At 36.3% G+C, this 19,341-nt stretch overlaps 1 protein-coding gene across 2 annotated transcripts in view; it reads left to right on the top strand.

Annotated features, from left to right (window-relative positions):
* USP37 (ubiquitin specific peptidase 37) overlaps window positions 1-19,341 on the top strand; it is a 115,007-nt gene that overhangs the window by 53,118 nt on the left and 42,548 nt on the right. For both annotated transcript variants that reach the window (XM_030324583.2, XM_030324584.2), the window contains exons 13-19: window positions 133-323; window positions 5,909-6,026; window positions 7,327-7,406; window positions 9,694-9,858; window positions 11,519-11,584; window positions 14,245-14,386; window positions 17,073-17,328. In XM_030324583.2, the coding sequence (XP_030180443.1) occupies window positions 133-323; window positions 5,909-6,026; window positions 7,327-7,406; window positions 9,694-9,858; window positions 11,519-11,584; window positions 14,245-14,386; window positions 17,073-17,328 (1,018 nt within the window). The remainder of the gene's footprint in view (window positions 1-132; window positions 324-5,908; window positions 6,027-7,326; window positions 7,407-9,693; window positions 9,859-11,518; window positions 11,585-14,244; window positions 14,387-17,072; window positions 17,329-19,341) is intronic.

Genomic DNA, 19,341 nt, shown 5'->3' with positions numbered 1-19,341 from the left:
TAGAATAAATCTGACCTTTTTTGTGTTAATTAACTTCCAAATGCTTTAGTTGTATAAATCACAATGTTAGCAAGCTATTTTTGTGACAAGAAAGGCTTTGATCTTATAATTAAAGATATTGTGCCTTCTTAGGATGCTCATGAATTTTTAAGTCAGTGCTTAGACCAGCTGAAAGAGGACATGGAAAAGTTAAATAAAACTTGGAAGACTGAACCTGTTCCTGGAGAAGAAACTTCATCAGATATTTCAGCTACCAGGGTATACACTTGCCCTGTTATTACTAACTTGGAATTTGAGGTTCAGCACTCCATCATCTGTAAAGCGTAAGTAGTCTCTAGGAAAACTCTTTGCCTTTTTAATTCTTTATGGCAGGTGATTAAAATTCTTTGAGAAGGTTTTAATTCTTCCTTTCTATGTCATAAGGACACATAAAGGCATAGATTCTACCAAACATCTCTTTTCAGTGTCTTTATCTTGTGTAAAAATGCTTTGTAGGGTGAGAACTAAGGAGAACTGGACTATTTTGTCATGTGCTTTAGTGCTGACTAAGCACTTAATTTTGGTCTGTAAGTTTGGTTTTGGTTGTTTTTTTTTTTAATCTTTGCGTGGAATACTGAGTACTCTGGGAGTACTTGTTCTTTTTCCCTGGAAAGACTCCCTCTTATTAGTTGCTTATATTATTAAACCAAATTGTTTGTATTAAAAATGGGATTTTTTTTTTTTTTTACAGGATCAGAATTTGAATTATTTTAACTTTTGCAGTGGTTTTTAACCATTTGCCATTCATTATTCAGACTTTCTACATTTAATTAATTTCTATGCTCACGGTCAGGACTTCTGTACCTTGCACTTCACATCAAAAGGTTCTATTTTGATTAGTTTCCTAGTTATTGATAGTACATCTCTGAATGTTTTTCAGAGAGAGTGGAATTCTTCTATATAGGTAAGAATTAGTTTTGTGGCTTTCGCACATGACTTAATACAGAACTATTGAATCACACATAACCTTTCCCCCTTAATATCTTATATACATTTTCCCATCATATCCTGTTACTCTGTGACATTTGGGAGAAACCTGATTTTGTGGGTAATGTTTTTCTTCTGAAAACCCGTGGTGTTCTTTATTTTTGAAATTCAGTTTCACAAGTTTACATCTAAATATTTTGCTTAATTTTCCCTTAAATGTGATACAGCTTTTTCATCTGAAGATTTGGGATTTTCTTCGACTCAAGGAAACTATTCTTTAAATAGTGCTTCTCTTCCATTTGTTTTGGAGTTTTCTTTAGAAATAGTCAATACCTGGGGCACCTAGGTGGCTCAGTGGGTTAAAACATCTGACTTGATTTCAGCTCAGGTCATGATCTCACTCATGATCTCACTCATGATCTCATGAGTGAGCCCTGCATCGAGCTCTGCACTGACAGTGCAGAGCCTGCTTGGGATTCTCTCTCTCCCCCCCTCTCGGCCCCTCCACTGCTCATGCACGTGCATGCATGCGCACAAGTGCTCCCTCCCTCCCTTTCTCTCTGTCTCTCTCAAAAGTAAATAAATAAACATTAAAAAAAAAAAAAAGAAATACTCAACACCCATATATTGGCTGTCCATTATCCATTCTGTCTTCCATATCTCTGTTTTTCAGTTTTTCATAGACTGTTCATGAGGTCTCTTCCAGCTATAACATTCCAGTAATTTGGATTAGAATTTTGAACATTCGGATGGACACTATACAGATAATTTATATTACTAGTATGTGTGACATTTCTTGCCATCGTAATTTCTTCAGTCTTTTTCCCCCAGTGGATAAATTATTTTAAAAGAAAAAAATCCAGGTCTTATAAATACAGCCCATCTCTTTTTACAAACTGGAAGGCCCACCAGCAGTTAATAATATGGTAGCCAGTCATCTTTCTCTTTCTTCTAATGCACTTCCATACAAAATCTGTTCAAGTTAAATAAAATTTTGATGATTATTTGTGATTGTATCATTTAATTGTGAGGGTGCCAACCAAACTTCTTTTCGTAGGAGAATTTCAGTTGCCTCTGATAGAAATGGCTCCAGGTAGCACAAAAAGAAAGAAGTCATATCAGAGCAGTGGCTACTGCACTGTGCCAATGGCAGCAATCAGGCACTTCGCTTGTGCAGCATCCAGATGTTGGGTGTACACTTGGGGTGTGTGCACCATGCATGAAGTGACATATTTCATGGGATGTAGACACGCCAGGTGGCCAGGCTGAACAGTGGCCCAAGAATGTGGCAAGTCTGGGAGGCAGAAAGGCTGTATGAGGCCACAACAGCTGTGGTACTACTTCCTTGAAGGCCTTGCTTTAATTGCTTTATTAGGATTTTTTCTTTAAGACTGTTCTTTTTTTTTTTTTTTCCAGTTTTTTTAATGTTTGTTTATTTTTTGAGAGAGAGGGAGATGGAGTGCAAGCGCAAGCAGGAGAGGGGCGGAGAGAGAGGGAGACAGAATCCGAAGCAGGCTCCAAGCTCTGAGCTGTCAGCACAGAGCCTGAAGCAGGGCTCGAACCCACGAACTGTGAGATCATGACCTGAGCTGAAGTTGGAGGCTTAACTGACTGAGCACCCAGGTGCCCCAAGAGCATTCTTTAAACACAAAATAGTTTTTGGCTGAAGGAAGACTGCATGCACCTCAGATTGTAATTATCATTGTTTAGCCTCTGATACATCTTGCTGTAAGTTAGTGTGGCCAGTTTGCCAAAAGTACTTATTTTTTTTAGCTGTTGTAGTTTAATTTGGCTTGTTTTCAGTTGTAAGGTATTTCAATATAGTAATATTGAATATGAAGAATTCTGCATTCAAAGAACTTAAATTATATAAAACTAAGTACTTAATATTCTCTATAAAACCTTCTGCGGTCTTCCCTATCTCAGTAGTAACAGTTCCATACATAGGGCTTATCAGCCCAAAAGGGTGGTGTATTTCTTAACTCTTCTCTTTCTCTTGCACCCCTGCATCTCATGTGTCAGGAAATCCTTTCAGCTCTTCCTTCAGAGTACATCCAGGATCTGACCTGTTGCCACCAGCTGATCAGAGCCACCATCATCTCTTGCCGGGATTGTTGGAGTACCTTCTAAACTGGTCTCTATGTTTCTGTCCTGTCTCTCTGTAGTCTAAACACATTAGCCAAAGTGATCCATATGAAGTAGAAGTAAGTTAGTTCATGTTAGGCTTTTCCTCATAACCTATAAAATAAAAGCTGAAATTCTCACTGTGATCTGCAGAATCCCATATGATCTGTCAGCAGCCCCTTTTCCCCCAGTTAACTGTGGCTTTGTCTCCTACCAGTCTTTCCCCTTGCTTATTCTGTTCCAACCAAACTAGCTTCCTTGTTTGTTTGTTTGTTTGTTTGTTTGTTTTCCCCAAAACCAGGATCCTGGGACCTAAGGGCCTTTTTCACTTACCTTTATTTCAAATTCTCTTTCCCCATATTTTCCTCTATATCTTTATGTAAAGGCCACTTGCTCAGTAAGGCATTTTCTAGGAATTTACCCTATTTAAATTCTAACCATCTACTCTGATCTCTACTTTTTTTTTTCCCTTAGCATTTATCACTAACATACTATACATACTACTTACATATTTTTTATTGCCTTTTTCCTCCAGTATAGCTTTGTGCAGGGAGGTATTCTATCTTGGGTTTGTTCATTGCTGCAACTTCAGTGCTACTAGAACAGTTTCTGGCAGATAGGAGGCATATTTAGTGATGCGTAAGAAATTGCCCAAATTTATCAGCTTTTAAACAATATCTGCTAATTAATTCACAGCTCCATAGGTCAGAAGTCTAGGCAAGGTGTGGCCACGTTCTCTGCCCATGGTATCAGAGGCTGAAATCAAGGTGTTCCATGTTCTCATCTGGATCGGATCCCCCTCTAAGCTCTTTAAGGTTGTGGGCAGAATTTAGTTCTTTATGACTGTAGCAGTGAAGTCCCCATTTTCTTGCTGGCTGTTGGCTGGAACTACCAATTTCCTAAAGGCTGCCTGTAGTTTCATGCTCTGTGGCTTTCTTTTCTTTCTTTTTTTTTTTTTTTTAATGTTTATTTATTTTTGAAACAGAGAGAGAGCATGAACGGGGAAGGGGCAGAGAGAGAGGGAGACACAGAATCGGAAGCAGGCTCCAGGCTCTGAGCCATTAGCCCAGAGCCCGACGCGGGGCTCGAACTCACGGACCCGCGAGATCGTGACCTGAGTTGAAGTTGGACGCTTAACCGACTGAGCCACCCAGGCGCCCCTCTGTGGCATTCTTAGGCAATTCATAGCAGTTGCTTTCTTTCGGGTCAGCAGTAGTGTCTCTGTCTTTGAATCCCTGACTTCCTCTATTTCATATCTCTAGATTCAGATTTAAAGAGCTCATGTGATTAGATCTGAGCTACTCAGATAATCTCCTTTTTTACCAACTCAACATTAGGATTAGTAACATTAGTCATATTTGTAAAATCCCTTTGTCATGTAAAGTAACATCATCTTGGGAGTGATAGCTCATCACAGTCACACATTCTCTTAAAGGGGATGGAGTTATACAAAGGCAAGGGTCGTCTTAGAATTCTGCCTATTAGAGAGGGACTCAAATATTTGTTGAATGAACAAATATATTCTGATGATCTCCAGTCTTCAACTATGGCAGTAGAGAACTAGGGCAGGAGATTGAATATTACTAAAAATGCTGATATGCAGATAGAAGGAAAAACATCAACTAAAACTATTCAAAGGAAGTGAATTTACTTCCAGATAAATACAGAGTTTTGATCTCTGAGCCCATTTTTAAAAATTCTGTAGAAATACATCCAATAATAGCGGCACCTAGGTAGCTCAGTCGGTTGAGCATCCAACTTTGGCTCAGGTCATAATCTCGCAGTTCACAAATTAGAGCCCCACATCAGGCTCTCGGCTGTCTGTGCAGAGCCCACTTGGGATCCTCTGTCCCTCCCCTCTCTCTCTGCTCCCCCCACAAATAAAATAAAAACATTAAAATACATACATATATATATATATGTGTGTGTGTGTGTGTGTGTGTGTGTGTGTGTGTGTGTGTGTGTGTGTGTATATATATATATATATCTATCTCCAGTATATCTCCAGTAATCAAACAGGTCTGCTGACAGAAGTTTACCAAAAACACATAGAATTTTTATTTATTGTATTTCTTTTTTTCAGTGCAAAAAGGTATTTTTGTTAAAGCACAGGGACATGACCTGTGGGCAGAAAGAGTATCCGAACACATAGAATTTTTGAAGCATCACTGCTTGTGTAGTCAAAAGCTGGAAACAATCCAAATGTCCATCAGTAGTATTGTGGATAAATAGTGGCATGCTCAAAACAGGTTAATGTGAGCCAGCAATAAAGATGGGTTATAACCACATGCAGCAAGCATGGTTGAACTTACAATCATGTTGAACAAGAGAGACTACAGAAAACGTAGGTTCAAAAACAGGCGAAACTCATCTGTTGTGTTGGAAGTTAGGATAATAGTTACCTTTTGGGAGAAAGGGATAGTGATTGGGAAGGAGCATGTGAGGGGGCTTCTAGGGACCTTATAATATTTTATTTCTTGATTTGAGTGGTGTTAACTGATCATTCATGAAAGTGTACACCTTTGGTTCACTTTTCTGTATGTTATGCTTCAGTTTTGTTTTTTTAACTTTTGGGGCTTTAAAAAAAAATAAAATGTAAGAACTTAGCGTTCTAATGAAGTATTTAAACACTTGCAGTTGAGGTTCTTCCTGTGTTGATTTCATAAAGGTGAAGTCCACTGTGTTGTACATTGCTTACGCCTAGTCCTAGTCTGTTGGTACCTGATGAGGGAAACAGTGTTTCTGAAGTCTAGTTGTATTTATTTTGTATTGCATAGTTAGACTTCTAAATGCTCCCATTTGTCTTTTATTCATACAGATGTGGAGAGATTATTCCCAAAAGAGAACAGTTTAATGACCTCTCCATTGACCTTCCTCGAAGGAAAAAGCCACTCCCTCCTCGTTCAATTCAAGATTCTCTTGATCTTTTCTTTAGGGTAAGTAATATCTTTTGGTATTTTCACATAACTAAATTTTATATATCATAGATAATAGTATTTGAAATTGGTTTCTTTAAGGCAGAGTTTCAACAAATAGATATGAAGGGAAAACAAATAAGAAATATTTTTAAAAAGTATTTTTAAAAGCTTGATAAACCTAGTCGTTAATTTGTTGAAGAAGACTGTTGATTGCTTAAGTAGATTATACATTTAACTCAATAGCAGGTGTTTTAGACCACCTTACAAGCAGTTACTTGTAAACAAGTACCAGCTTGAAGCATATGCTAAAATTTGGTAGTAGTGGTAAAAATTGGAGACACGATGTAAGTTTGTATCTAAGATCTGAGGAATGAAAAAATACTCTTTGCTTTTCCTTAGGTGGTATGTACCCTATTAGAAACAAAAGGGAAAAGTCATGTATATCCAAGGCTATAGATAAATATGTTTCTGTGATTTACTCTTAGAGATATTCAGCAAGTTTTGGGGGCATAATTGGACCTATTGTGTAGCTGTCCTTATAACTGATGGAAATTTGCCAGGATCACCCTTTGTCTGTTTAATAGTGGTTCTTGTTTTGTTGTAGCAAATGGGCAGCGTTGTCTTCCTAAGGTTAAAAAAAAAAAATTCTGTTCTTTAAATGATGAACATTCAGCTCCACCCAAAGATAAATACTCTGCTTTTCTTTTTGTTTTATCATTCCTTACTATTCCTGTTATTATCATAGAATTTGAAGCTTTTCCTGTGTATCTTTTACCCCCGTTTTTTAAGGATTTCTTGTTTCAGTTTTCTCTAGGTAATGATATCCACCCCAAACTTTGGTCCTTTTAGAGCAGTTGTTCTTAGTGGGCTGTCACCAGAAGATTGAGTTCCATTATAAGAAAGGGGTAGAGTTACACCTAACAGACCAGGAACTCCGCCTAACCTGAAGGTGATCTTATCTCTGCTATGGCCAAATGTTAAAATCTGGATATACTCTTGGCAGTGGTTCTTGTGCATCCATGGGGAAAAGGTTGAGAATCTGCTACTGTAGAGTCTAGTTGCTATCATAAATTGAGATGTTTCCATGGTAAAAAAGGAAATTAGGAATTCTGAAATAGGGCATGATATTATAAGATGACTGTTTTGAGGATTAGGTCTTAATTTAGTAAGGCTTGTGGCTCTAGACACAAAATTTAAACTGGTCGGAGTTGTCATTGCACTGAACTAGTAGTATGACTAGAGAAGAGTATTAGCATTGAATGGGGTAATGCTGATTCAACTTCATGCTTCTTTATTTTTCCCTCTCGTCTTTTTACAGGCAGAAGAACTTGAGTATTCCTGTGAGAAGTGTGGTGGGAAGTGTGCTCTTGTCAGGCACAAATTTAACAGGCTACCCAGGTAAAGTTAATTGCTCTTCAGTTTTTCTTCTTTGAAGTATTTACAGATATTACTGAATAAGCGAGGCTCACCAGAATGGATTGGTAAAGCAAAGCGGAGATGTGAGAGGGTAGGGGGAGGGAAGTTAGAATGCTCTTCCATTATAAAGGAAGAATATTTGGAATGCTGAAGAAGGGAAGTCACTTGAGAGTCCCCAGAAGATGGCAGGAAGAGGATGTGGCTGGTGAGACTTTGGACCAGTGGTAGGGATCAGCTAGTACATTTTTAATTTGGTAATGTATAACATTCAGTTGTAATTTGTTGTTTGGTTATGTGCTAGTCTCCCTCTCTTATCCTGAGCCTTCAGTGAAAATCTGCCACAAACACATGATAGGATGTGCATGAACATAAAACAAGAAGAGTAATTTTCTACAAAGGATCTTGTAAGTTAGTAAGTTTCCTATAATCTAAACAGTTCTGAATTAGGAATGAAATTAACTTGTATTAGCTCTGTGTAAACATACATAAAACCAAACTAGTTAGACACAATGTGATGTGATGATAGTGCAGCTTTTAGTTCTTTCCAAGAATAGATCTCAACCACAAACAAGGTTATTATTAAGTATTTATGTGGCACTTTGCCTGCAGAGTGCATTACTTTCTTTTATTAGCTTCTCTTTTCTGTAAGCATAGGATTTCTGGAACCTAGCCCCTAGAGACTAGAGATTAGTTCTTTTACATTCCATAATCTTCTTGCTAGAAAATGAAATTTCTTTTAAAGGAATGACTTTCTAAATCAGCAGTATTGTTATGTTGACCACTTTTTACTCAAGAGATTTAGTCTTTTCCTATTTGTGAGTGTTTTGAGGCAGGAGGTGGGAGGGAGCAAACCTTAAGGCAAGGGATTGATTGTTATCAGTTATCATTAACTAAGGAAAGCAGTGTATAGTTTTAAATACTCATTTGACCTGGCAAGCTGAATGTCTGTTCCCTTTTCCAGTGGCTAGCTGTTTGGTCTTTTAAGGGGAAAAAAAATACTTATGGGAATTATTTTCCTTGGTTTTCTATTTTTTTCTGGTAGGTCACTTATGTTACAGGATAATTTATTCTGAACTTTAGAAGCCTTTGTATCATAAATCCAGATTATTGGACTTGCTCTGTTTTTGTTCATTTCAGTATTAAATCCAGTCTACTTTTATTCTTGATGTGCCTGGTGTCTTTATCAAATATGTTCAATTTTAGTCTACTTTATCTTTATAGATCAGTGATTTTGACTATCATCTATCTATCTGTTTCATAGTACCTTTTTTTGGTAGGATTATATGAAACTTTAGTCAAAATATTTGACATTTGACATGAGTTTTTATTTCTTCGTATCATTTGGATCCTTATGTTCTCTTAGGTTATGAATTTGAAGATTATGAGTTCTAGCATACTTTTTAAAGAGGAATGCAGTCAGTAACTTCAGTTTATAATTTTTTTTAGTTTGTGGCTTCTGTGAAAAGCTATGTACGGTAAGAAAGAAAACAGATTTCCATAAATCAGACATTTTGCCTAAAATTGAGGTTTATTCCCATAAGAGTTCTGAAATTCAAATTTTAAAGTGTTCTTGTGGGCTGTGAGATATATTTAGTCCATCTAGCAGAGATTATGGCCTGTATCACAGGTGAAAAGGTTGGCACAATAGTAACTAAGAAGAAGTGCTTCTACAGAGCTAAAAAGCCTTTTCAGACCCACAAGCCAGATTTGGCATGTACATTTTGTAGAACTTTTTGCAGAGAAAAAAGTGGAGAAAACTTTTTCTCTCTTAGCTCTCTCCAGAGAAGGTGCTACACTGAAGTAAGAGTAGTTCTTGTCAAAAATCATTTTGAAAAACTTAATGTTCACCCTCAAACATAAGGGCTGTTTAACACTTTAATTAAATTACCAGTAATGGTTATATAACACCTATTTTTTTTGTAAACTACATCACATTGAAGTAAATAAGGATTTAACCCAGTAGCACATTTTAAAATAAAATGCATTTTATTTGGTGTTTTCTTTTTTTCTGGGAACATTATAAATATTTTACCCAAACCTCACTTATCCACCCTATGCCCATGTTTTATTTTTACTTATATAGTGGTGCCTGGCACATGGCAGATATTCAGTAAATGTTTTTTGAAGGATCTTTAGTTTAGCCAAATGTATTCTTTAAGTCAAAAGCTATGTAACATGATCAGTTACAGTGATCTCTTTTCACCTGTAAGAGAGCTAGCTAGTATCTGTTAGGTGTCAGCTAATAATGTCATCATGTCCTGTTTTTCAGGATTCTCATTCTTCATTTGAAACGATACAGCTTCAACGTCACTCTCTCACTTAACAACAAGATTGGGCAGCAAGTCTTCATTCCAAGATACCTGACCCTGTCCTCTCATTGCACTGAAAGTACAAAACCACCTTTCACCCTTGGTTGGAGTGCACATACGGCAATGTAAGTCCTTGAGAGAGAATTTCTTTATCTTCCCTTTTGAAGTTAAGGGGCTTTAATATCTGATCAAAACAATGACTGAACTAGATAACATGACTCCCCGGTAAAATCAGACCAAGAAGGAGATTTTAATTTTGCTTTATTTTAGGATTTTGTGTTAAGTTACTTCCTTATGGAAGTAATTAAATAAAATGCTTAAAATTTTTCCAAGTGCATTAGTTGCCTTTCATAAAAAGTTACCTTTTTAGAGAGTACACTTACTCTCTTAGATTACTAGAAGATAAGCTTGATACATTTTAGGAATATAAATTGGAATTTGCATGTTCATAAAAGTTACCTGAACACTAAAAAATAAATAAATAAAAAGTAACCAATTCCTGTGTTCTTTCCCTAGAAATTCTGTTTCAGTAGATCTGAGAAAATCAGTATTTTTAACAATGCCTTTGCTGACTGTCTGGAATATGCAAGTTTGAGAAACAGTATACTAAATGTTATGCCAGGGCCCCCCAGATTGATTGGGTCTTCATAAATGTATCATCACCAGTGTGAGTGAAGAACTTTTGTGGCTCCTAGAAGTTTTTCCATGAGAAAAGTAGTAACCGTTACTTTTGATCTTGCTTCATCGCATATGCTGGGAAAACCATAGGACTTCTCTGAATGTAGCTCTTCCTTCTGCATACTTGGATTACTTTGGAGCCATGTACTGTAGTTCTTTTTTATACTTGAACTCTAATTTGGTAGAATCATAAAGTTCTCAAACTTTAGAGGTGAAAAAGGATCGTAGAGATTTTGTCTAAATTTTTAATTTTACAGAGAAGATCCAAGAAGATTAAGTGATTTTCTTAAGGTTATGCAGTTAGCAACTGGAAGAACCAGGTCTCTTGGCTAAAGTGGAATAGACCTTTCAGAAAGTGAATGAACGTTTGCTAACATGAATTGATACCTTTTTATAAAATGTATTTCCCTTGGATTAGAAATGGACATATATACCACATCATATAAGTTTATCCTAAAGGCCTCAATGGGTCTACTTACTAATAAAGACATTTTCCCAGAGTCTTAGTGTTTCTGGATTTTCTCTTACGGCCTTTCTTCAGAATTTGTTTCTGCTTCATGCAAAGTGCCCACTGCTGGTAGAACTGTTACTCTTTCTGGCCATTAGTATAGGCGGTTTATTTCACAGGCTGAAACCAGGCTGTATGACTGACTCCACAATCGAATAGCTTTAAGCCTGGACACATTCTTTGACCTGTCTGTAGGGAATATAACAGGATGATTGTGAACATTAAATGAGGTAATACACGTGAGCTCTTACTACAGTGTCTGATAGCCAGTAAGTCCTCAATAAATGAGAGCTATTATTATTTTATTGCTTAAAAGTAAAGAACTGAGACAAGATAATTTTTCCAAAGTTGTCCTCTTCATATGCATTCCCTTTGACTTCATTTCCAATGCTGTTTATTTAGATCATTGGATCAGGAAGAGCCTAGAGATGGTATCTTGTTTTCTCTTTTGGCTTCTATTGCTAGTAGCAGTATTATAATTTTTTGCTTTTCAAAAGGATACATAAGGGACTATAGTATAGAATAATTCGTTTTATAAGTTAAATATATATTTTAGTAATGTAATTATATACATTATATATTTTCTAATTTTCTGATAGTTCTAGACCATTGAAAGCCTCTCAAATGGTGAATTCCTGCATCACCAGCCCTTCTACACCTTCAAAGTGAGTTATATTTCTTGTGTACCCAAAATTTGTATTTTTAAGGATTTGGCTTGCCCTAATTTCTGAGATTATCCCTTCCCCTTTTCTTTGTTTCTCTTTGCATGATAACTGCTCTGTATTACTATACTTTGTAATTTTCCTGAATCTGCCTTAAACTGTAATGTAGGGTATAACAAAGTCTTTAATAGTGAAGCACATTCAGATGATCCTCTCAAAATTTTGTTTTTAAACTTAAGTCATCTGTTAATATGTAATATTTTCATCCCACAACTGTAGAAATTAACTGATGACAAGGAATTTTAAGGATTGAAGAGATAAAATAACCCCTGTTGGTGTAAAGCACTATTCCTCAAAAATACACCTGGAAATCCCAAATTATCTTTTCGCCTGTTGCTAGCCAGTCTGGGACTTCCTTGTTTTAGACACTTAACTGGCGCAGTTCTGATAGGGAGCAAGAAAACAAACACACAGTGAAATGTAGCTATTCTACAAATGTTTTATATTTTTTTACTTAAAATGGAAAAGTTTGTCCAAGAAGAGAAGAAAATACTTTTTTTAAATATATCTCCTCTGTGATTTAACTAGAACCACAGTTCCTGATTAGACAATTCTAAATGACTTGGTTGTCATTTATCTTTAAAATTAAACACTTTGTTGTTTAAGGGCTTTGGGGGGCTAATATAACCATAAAATGACATTTGGGAACTGCTATTTTCTTTTCCTCCTGTTAATTATTTTTCAGTGCAATTAAAACCAGATGACTAACATGACTAGAAATCTGAAATGGTACCGATATGAATACTCTTGCCCGTTCTCAAGATACAAATGAGCAATACCACTTGGCTGCTTAGAAAGTGAGCAAGTGATGCATTTACAGGATGAATATTTTTCCTTACTACAGGCAAGCTGCCTTCTGTGAATATAGTAATTATTAATGGAATGCACTCTTTATGTACCAAATCACTGTAGTTTCAAGAAAGAGATGGTTTCATTGGGCATCATTATATTTGGCATGGTCATCTGTTCTCCAGGGTCTACTGGTATGAGAATTTGAGAGCTGATCAATAAAGGATAATTAATTAGGCCCTAGAAGACCTGTCATGCCGATCAAACTTAAAAGAGGCTGAGTTATGAATAAGAATACCATTGGTTCCTCTACAATGTCCTTTGTCACATTTGACCCTGGTATTTTAGTGGCCAGGTGTCACCCTCCTTTAGCAAAGTATTTACATGCATAAACAAATTAATACATTCAGTTTTGCTTGGTGAGCATGAAATCAGAAATGAGGAATTAAGACGGCTGATTGGCTATTTCTAAGTTATGCTAAAAACCCTTTTGAACACCTAATGGGAGGCTATTCAAGTGTGTAGGCTGGAGTGCAGTGATATCCTGGGTGCTCTCAGCCACAGACTATGTTTGGGTTTATCACTGACCACTTGCCTCTTTTCTTTGATCTACATTGCTATGCGATCCTCCTGGTTTCCATTGTGGCCTCTTATTTCTTGGTGCCATCATTCTATATGTTTATTTACAATTTTTACATTTAGATGAATTGCATTTTTCTAATTTCCATTTTACTTTTTTTTTTTTTTTTAGTATAGTATACAAATTTACGTTAACCTTCATCAAAGAAAATTCGTGCTCTTTGACCTTTTCCACTTTTTCTTTTAGTTTATTTTCAGCTCACTTAGAAGACAATGCAGTAACACCTTACTTATCTGGTATCATTAAAGAATGATATTTTATGTAGCCAAAGCTTGCCTTTTTAAGCATCCATCTTTAAAATGCTTAGCCATTTTAGATGGTTCTGTACTCTGTAACCTTACAGAATTCATTATATTCTTAAATAAAATAAACTGAAGGTAATTTAAATATATTTTAATGACTTAGAATCAGCATTATGAGTATCACCTATTACACTGTGTTTTAATATGATCATGCCCTCAGAGGCTTTTAATTCTTACAAAACAGTTTATATTAAATGACTTTATAGTTCTTTATTGCCCTTTTTGTGGTTATTCTCTCTCATTTCCTAGCTCTCATTTCTTGATGAACTTGCTACCTTATTTTATGCATCATTTCCTGGGAAAGAAAGGGTCCCTGTCTAAAGAGTAAAGTGCATGGGCTTTGAAACTACTGCTTTCCTGAGAAGCCTTTTTTCTTAGTTTTGAATCCCTGCGTTCTGGAAACTAGAGGTTGCCGGAAGTCTGACTTACATATAATTGGATAAGTGGAATGTTACTGTTAATTTTAGAATACATGGATCATAATTAAAAAGATCAAAAATTAGTCCTCATGCACAAAGTTGTCAAAAACATTTATTCATTGCCATGTCTGCATGCATTCAGTAGAGTACTTGCTTTATAAAACCAAAAACTACTTTGGGGTTGATCATTAAAAGAAAAAAGGCACAAAGTGATTGGTTTACGGATGATATATAATAGCATAAGAATTGTCTAATTTTCAAAGCATGGCTGTTTTGGAGTGGGGCAAAGGTAATGCTTAAATATATCTCTTCTGTATCCTTTTTTCTCTGTAAATCATTTTCCATAATGGAAAAGTTTTTTGTTTTGTTTTGGTATTATATGCATCAAGGAAATAACAAGGACAAGTATTTATTTATCAGACTCATATAGGTTTTTATTTTCTTAAATTACAGGAATTTCACCTTCAAATCCAAGAGTTCCTTGGCTTTATGCCTTGATTCCGACAGTGAGGATGAGCTAAAACGCTCTGTGGCCCTTAGCCAGAGACTTTGTGAAGTGTCAGGCTGTGAACAACAGCAGGAAGACTTAGAAAAAGTAAGTAATTTCTCATCAAAATACTTGGCAAATATTTGTATAGCTCTTACTGTCCAAACACATGCCTTTATAACCAGCATCAGCAAACATAATACATACACAGGGTAGATCATAAACTTAATGGATCTGTTGAAACACTAGTTTTAAAGAGTGTACTTTCTATAACTATAAAACAGTCTGTTTAAAAATGGATTGGGATTTAAGTTACTCTTTTTTTTTTTTTATGTTTATTTATTTATTTATTGAGAGAGAGAGAGCGTGCAGGGGAGGGGCAGACAGAGAGGAAGACACAGAATCCGAAGGAGGCTCCAGGCTCTGAGCTGACAGCACTGAGCCTGACACGACACTCAAACTCACAAACTGTGAGATCATGACCTGAGCTGAAGTCAGACGCTTAACCGACTGAGCCATCCAGATGCCCCTGGGATTTTTTTTTTTAATTGAAGTATAATTGACATATTTGTTTCAAGCATACAGCATAATGATTCAATATTTGTATGTATTGCAAGAATATCACCACAGTAAGTCTAGTTAACATGTGTTACCACACACAGTTACCTCCCCCCAATTTTTTTTCTTAATGAGGACTTCTAAGATCTGTTGTCTTATGCAGCTTTCAAATATGCATATAATATATATATTTTTTAATGTTTATCTGTTTTTGAGACAGAGAGAGAGAGAGAGAGAGAGAGAGAGACAGACAGAGTGTGAGTACACAAGGAGCAGAGACTAGTGAAGACACAGACTCTGAAAACAGGCTCCAGGCTCTGGGCTGTCAGCACAGAGCCCAACACGGGGCTCAAACTCACGAACTGTGAGATCATGACCAGAGTTGAAGTCAGATGCTCAACTGACTGAGCCACCCAGGTGCCCCACAACAGATTATTAACAATAGCCTAATTCTGTACATTACATCCTCATGACTTATTTATTTTATAACTGGACGTTTGTACCTTTTGGCCTGCTTTACCCACTTCACACCAGCACCTGCGCGTGCACACACACACACACACACTCGCACACACCACCTCTGGTCCCTAGCAACCACTAGTCTGTTTCTACATCTATGAGCTCGGTGGGAAGTTTTTTGTGTTTTTCAGATTCCATGTGTAAGTGAGATCATATGGTACTTGTCTTTTTTTGACTTATTTCATTTAGTGTAATAACTTCAAAATCTATCCATGTTGTTGCAAATGGCAAGATTTCATTTCTTGTTTGTGGTGGAATAGTATTCCATTGTATATGCCACATTTTTACTTATCTATTGATGGACACTTAAGTTGTTTCCAGGATTGAGACTTAAGAAATGAAAGTTGTTACAGGTTCAGAGCTACTTTCACATATTGGTCCCGAAATATTACTCATTTTTTTTAATACTAATTTTTAATATGTGGGAGACTCTAGTAAACGTTTTACATCAACAGGCCAACCAGGTCATCTAAAGGTTTAAATAATTGAGGTGTCTGGGTGGCTCAGTCGGTTAGGTGTCCGACTTCGGCTCAGGTCATGATCTCACAGTTCGTGAATTCGAGCCCCACATTGTGCTCTGTGCTGACGGCTCAGAGCTTGGAGCCTGCTTCAGATTCTGTGTCTCCCTCTCTCTGTCTGCCCCTCCCCACTCACACTCTGTCTCCCTCTGTCTCAAAAATAAACATTAAAAAAAAAATTTTTTTTTTTAATTTAAAGTTTTAAATAATGGATGTGAGAAGGTGTAACTTCATCATTTTCAATCTTGACACATAATAATAGTTAATACCTTGAAGTTACAAGCTTCTCTAGGAGTTTGCATCATCTCGTGTGACTGTTTGATTTTAAATCTCCCTTTTGGTTAGGTAACACTTTAATATAAAAATAACATAACACTTTAATATAAACACTTTAATATAAACTTTAATATAAATAATTATATTTATAAACACTTTATATTAATAAAGTGTTAATAAAATAATAAAATTAATAAACACTTTAATAAAATTAATAAACACTTTAATATAAACACTTTAATATAAAAATAACAATTTAATAGTTATTTTTTATTGACTTGTTTCCCATCTAATTTCAAAGCTAAAGATAGTTTGTGGTTGCTCACCCTGAATGAGAAATGAAAGTCAGAATGAGAAATGAAAGTCTTTGATTTTTGCTCACATCATGATCTCATGATTAATGGGATTGAACCCCACCTTGGGCTCTGCTCTGACAGCGTGGAGCCTGCTTGAGTTTCTTTCTCTCCCTCTCTCTGCCCCCCCCCACTTGTGCATGTGCACACACTTGCACTCTCTCTCAAACGTGAAAAAAAGTTTTTAGTTATAATAAGAATAAAAGTAAATATGAGGTGTAGTGAAAACATTTCTAGTGTAGTACACGTGTAACTGAAAGAAAATACACCAAAGATACCTGTAGGAATTACCCCTGAGTGATGGATTTTGAGTGAATTTGTTTTATTATTTTTAGGTATTTTCTAAATTTCTACAAAGAGCATACTTAATAAAATGAACCTGTGTCCCCGTGTATTTATTTAAAAGAAAATTAGGCTTGCCAGTGAGTTTATATGTTGGTTATTGATTGTTAAATAACCTAAAACTTCAAAGAAAGGAAACTTTTTAGAAATAAACTTCTCACTTTAAACTCTAAGACTGCTATATTCATAGGCATTCTGGTTTCCTCTAAAAGTAACTCTCTTCTTCAGGATTCCAAATCATGCAGAATAGAGCCTGATAAGTCTGAATTGGAAAACTCTGGATTTGATGGGATGAGTGAAGAAGAGCTTCTAGCAGCTGTTTTAGAGATAAGTAAGAGAGAAGCTTCACCATCCCTGAGTCATGAAGATGATGATAAACCAACCAGCAGCCCAGATACTGGATTTGCAGAAGATGATATTCAAGAAATGCCTGAAAATCAAGACCCTGTGGAAACGGAGAAGCCCAAAACACTTGCAGAGCCTGGTAGGTTTAATGAAAAGAATCATCTGTTAAGGCACAGCGGTGTTCTGTAGCCTTATTGGGACAAGCAGCTTCTCAATAATGGGAGGTGAAATGAATCTGTGTAACAAGGCTAATAATATTTTCATGCTTTCCCCCCCCCCCAAAGCAGTTTAAAAAATGAGGAGTAAATATTTTGAGTAGTATCCAGAGGCTGCTGGTAAAGTATGCCTTATCCCTTTAAGTGTACATCAAAAGAAAAGTTAGGATTCCTTTGTGCACATAAGTAAATGTGTCATTTTTTGGCCACTTTTTTCCTCACCACTGCTCTCTCAGAAATTTGTATAATTCTTTCCTCATTTTTCTGTATTTGAATTTGTACTGAGTTTTAATGTATAAATTGAGTTCTCCATTCTTTGGGTTCATCCCTTTATAATGATAGAAACACCACTGAACTAAGGTCAAGTTTTGAGCCTCTAATCTTTTTTTTTTTTTTTTTTTTAAGCTTATTTATTTTGAAGGAGAGCACATATGAGCAGCAGAAGGCCGGGGGGGGGGGGGGGGGCGGTGGCGGTGGGGAGAGAATCCCAAGCAGGCTCAAACTCATGACCTTGAGATCGTGACCTGAGTCAGATGCTTAACCCACTGAGCCACCCAGGCACCCCTGAGCCTCTAATCTTGGCTGTACCACTGACTAGCTATGAATTTCTAAATAGGAGATTTAACCACTTTGACAGTCAGCTTTCTGATCACTGTATGGGGATACACCAGGCATGCTTTGGAAAGTTGTGATTAGAATGTTAGATCAAATATACATATATTGTAAAGGGCTATATGGATAGAAAATTATTTTGTACTAATTATTTCTATTTTGTTATTTCTCAAATCTGTCAATGATAACAACAGAGCTGAGCCTCCTTGCCTTGTACTGTGGGTATTTTAACAGTTTTAGGTGTAAAACTTTTACTGTCTCTTCCTGTAACAATCTAATAGTTTTCTCCTGATATCCACATTATCTATATCTGTGTAGCTGATGTGTTTCAGTACATCAAGCCTGAAATTTTGGAGATGAAGAGAACAGTAGTATATCATAATTATTTTCTGTATTCTTTGGGGTTAAGTCTTATCAACTGAGTTTATGTGCAAGTGAAAATAAGAATTAGTATATTCTCAGTTTAAATGGAAACAAAAAGCTGATGGTTTTTGGATCTGAGTGTTCCCTTTTTTTCTCTTTCTTGATGCAAGTATCCTTAGGAAATCCCTTTCTTTTCTTAAACTTATAGTCACCACCCTTACATATTATTGGTTAATATCAGTGCTTTTGCCTTTCACCAGTAATTCCTGCATTCACCTCTTCCTTCCACTTCTTTGCTCTGTCTTACATCTCCCTAAAATTAACAAAGGAAGTTATTCTTCTATACAATTAGTTCTACCTTATTATCTGTGCCAATGAGGGAGAACACTGAGTTATCAAAATCAATAACCACAGGTGACTTGCAACTGTATAGGAGCTTTGGGAAGAGCAAACTTGTTAGTAAGTACTTTATATCCTTTTTGTAAAACTGTCTGTTCTCTAGCTCCTGTCTTCCCCAATTGGAGGCGAGCCTTTGTTGTGTTTCCCGTTTCATTAATGTCATGGTTCCATTCACCTTCTTACTATAACCGAAACCCAAAGACATTGCTTTTCCTGCAAACTTTTTTTTTTTTTTTTTAATTTCTGGAAAATATAGACCAAGGACAGAAGTAGAGAGATGAGTATAATGAATCTTCACCCTTGTACCCATTATCAACAGTAATTATCAAAAAGTCAATCTTGTTTCATCTATACCCTATCTTCCTTCTCTACCCCATCCCCTAGATTATTTTTCTTAATGTTTATTTTGAGAGAGAGAGCGCAAGCAGAGGGAGAGAGAATCCCAGGCAGGCTCTGCGCTGTTTGCATGGAGCCTGACATGGGCTCAGTTTCACAAACCATGAGATCATGATCTCAGCTGAAATCAAGAGTCAGACACTCAACCGACTGAGACACCCAGGCAC

Source organism: Lynx canadensis, chromosome C1 (assembly GCF_007474595.2).
Source record: "Lynx canadensis isolate LIC74 chromosome C1, mLynCan4.pri.v2, whole genome shotgun sequence".
Classification (NCBI taxonomy): domain Eukaryota; kingdom Metazoa; phylum Chordata; class Mammalia; order Carnivora; family Felidae; genus Lynx; species Lynx canadensis.
The sequence above is the reverse complement of the archived record's forward strand: the minus strand, read 5'-3'. Positions and strand labels throughout refer to the sequence as shown.